This window comes from Charadrius vociferus, unplaced genomic scaffold, assembly GCF_000708025.1.
Source record: "Charadrius vociferus isolate BGI_N301 unplaced genomic scaffold, ASM70802v2 scaffold819, whole genome shotgun sequence".
NCBI lineage: Eukaryota > Metazoa > Chordata > Aves > Charadriiformes > Charadriidae > Charadrius > Charadrius vociferus.
In genome coordinates, this window is record NW_009650062.1 from 9,973 (window position 1) to 12,828 (window position 2,856).

Genomic DNA, 2,856 nt, shown 5'->3' on the forward strand with positions numbered 1-2,856 from the left:
AGAGCCCCTTCCAGTGCCCAAAGGGGCTCCAGGAGAGCTGGGGAGGGACTCTGGATCAGGGAGGGGAGCCGTGGGATGAGGGGGGAAGGTTTTACACTGAAAGAGGAGAGATTCAGATGAGATATTAGGAAGAAGTTTTTCCCTGTGAGGGTGGTGAGCCCCTGGCGCAGGGTGCCCCGAGAAGCTGTGGCCGCCCCATCCCTGGAGGTGTTCAAGGCCAGGTTGGACGGGGCTTGGAGCAACCTGGGCTGGGGGGAGGTGCCTCCCTGAGGAGACAGAGATGTAGAATCACAGAATGGTTCAGGTTGGAAGGGACCTGGATGGTCTTTAGGGTCCCTTCCAACCCAAAACCATTCTGTATTATATCTGTTTGTAGTGTTGTGTTTGTGAGCAGACGGGGCCGTGCCGTGCTCCTCCACCCGTCCACGTGCAGCACGGGCTCAGCAGGCAGCTCACGGCCGCTATAATGTCTCCCTTTCCCCACAGCTACCGGGCTGATGATTGGCTGTCTGATCTACCCCGACGGCTGGGACTCGAGCGAGGTGAGGCGCATGTGCGGGGACAAGACGGACAAGTACACGCTGGGCGCCTGCACCGTGCGCTGGGCGTACATCCTCTGCATCATCGGCATCCTCGACGCGCTCATACTCTCCTTCCTGGCTTTTGTGTTGGGGAACCGGCAGGACAACCTCCTCCCGTCCGATTTTAAAGTGGAAAATAAAGGTAAAGGCTGAGCTCCGAGCCCCGGTCCCGCTGCAGGGCGCTTCCAGCCCACGGCTGATGGCTGCTGTTTGGGAGGATAGTGGTTTCCTCCCGCAGGAGAGCCGTCGTGGTCATTGTGCTGCTTCGTAGGGACTTGGAGAGAGGCAACAGCGGGCAGAAAATTGAAGCAGCACAAGGCAGGAGCCCAAATTGAGCCCGGCTCCATTGCACACACCTGGGGTTTTCTCCCCATCGCATTTTCAAATTTAATTTACTTTTTTATTATTTTTTTTACTCCTTTTTAAAAACAAACCTGGAAAACACACCTGCACCTTCAGTTTTACATCACACCCCATTAACACGGTAATTATCTTTTTGTTTTACAGAAGAAGGCAATGACTGACAGAGCTGATCACCACGTAAGTGATGCCCGCAGCGATTTTTAACGCTTCTTCCCAGCACAAGTAATGTTGCCGTTGCGTTTTGAGGATTGCTGAAGGGTTGACAACTGTATAGATTTCGGTGCTATAGTCACATTGGTTTTATCTGTGGTTAAAGGGGAAATAGTCTTTGCTTTGCCTCCTGAAGCCAGGATAACAAATTCCTGCCAAGGGGCAAAAAAAGCTGAAAATTTGAAGTCATACCCCACTTGGCAACAGCTGACCTCTTCTTTCTCTTCCCAGGGACACCCAGAGCTCTTCTTCTATCAGCCCTTTCCTTTAAAGTGACTTTTCCAGGAGCTTTACATTTTAACTTTTCTGGATTTTCTACAACTGTTCTTTTCACGGAAGGGGCTGCTGCCAGCTCACAGTTTTCAGGGAGTTTATTTGATGGGAAGAGCCCAAACTGGACACAGGAGGTTTTTGGGTTTGGTTGGTTGTTTTGGTTTTTGGGGTTTTTTTGGTTTTTTTGTTTTTTTTTTTTTTTTTTTTTTTTTTTTGAGTCCATCAGCAAACCTGGGGAAAAGGGGAGGGATGGTGATTTGCTGCTTCTTGGGGTTTGTACACCTTCTTTCAAGGAAATTTCTTCTGAATAAAAAAAGAAAAAAAAAAACAAAAACACAAAACATGAGCATTTTGGATTTCGTGCTGGTCTCCTTGGGGCAGGGGAAATCCTCTGCCATGTCCCAGGTCATCCTTGTACTTGAAAAATACTACGAAACAGCCAATTCCTAGCAAAGCCCTGAATCTGCTTCCCTTTCAGGGCAACAATAACTAAATATAACCATTTAAAAAGGCCTTTTTGGGGGGGAGGGATAAAAAAAATAAAAAAATTAAAAAAATAAAAATCAATCTGCTGTGCTGCAGCAGAGCTGTAACAGTACCTGCAGACTGCGGCAGATGGTGCCAGTCAGCATCAACGCGCCGCACACCCCATTAATCCGATTTAGCCGTCGTTTCTCATCGCATCCAACACCCACCTGCGGGTGCCTCCAGCACAGTGTGTTTCTGCAGCAGACAAAGCAGCACACGCTCCCATCCAGCTCTTACCTGGTCAGAACCCCCAAATTAACCGGTATTTTGACTCTCCTTTCTACTTGCTGTAATTTGTTGGCTGGCCAATTCAATCCAGTTCTAACAACCACCTTCCAGTTTTATGCTTCCCTCTAAAAAAGCATTTAAGACTCTTTGCTACGGAAGAGAGCAGAGAGAGGACAAACTTGGAGAAAAACGTATTTTAGAATGGATGAACCCCAGCAGAGTCATCCTGCTATTGACTACTTTTCTCCCCCTTTTAAAACAGATCACAAAACGAGCAACAAAATCTTCACCTACACCACCTGCCTGCGTCAGAAATAAAAACTAAGTGCTCACTAGCAAGGAAAATTCAATTGATGGGCCACTAGCTCAGAAAGAACAGACTTACAGAGGGAACGTAGGAGGGATAGGGCTCAGTTATTAAATAATCTGTTTATTGTACGGCCTTCACAAAGAAAAAAAAAGACAAAGCACCCAAGTAGAAAGATAAAAATGTATTTTCCTTCAGGTTTTAGACCGACACAGCAAGTACAAATCCTTAAGTGTGAGCACTTTACGGCAATTTGGGAAATTTAACAAACCTCAAGTGAACGAGCACACGGTACAAGACTGAACCCTGACAGCTGCTCCTGCAGGTCTTCAACTCACAAGCCGGCTCTAGCCTCGGCTACCACGG

The 2,856-nt window shown here is 47.7% G+C and overlaps 1 protein-coding gene across 1 annotated transcript; it reads left to right on the plus strand.

Moving 5' to 3' along the window:
* Window positions 1-486: 486 nt before the first annotated feature.
* On the plus strand, window positions 487-2,501 carry LHFPL5 (lipoma HMGIC fusion partner-like 5; the record flags this gene model as incomplete). Its single annotated transcript, XM_009891731.1, has 2 exons — window positions 487-723; window positions 2,446-2,501. Coding segments are annotated over 2 exons (293 nt in total), but the record flags the coding sequence as incomplete, so codon positions are not given.
* Between the last annotated feature and the right edge of the window lie 355 nt (window positions 2,502-2,856).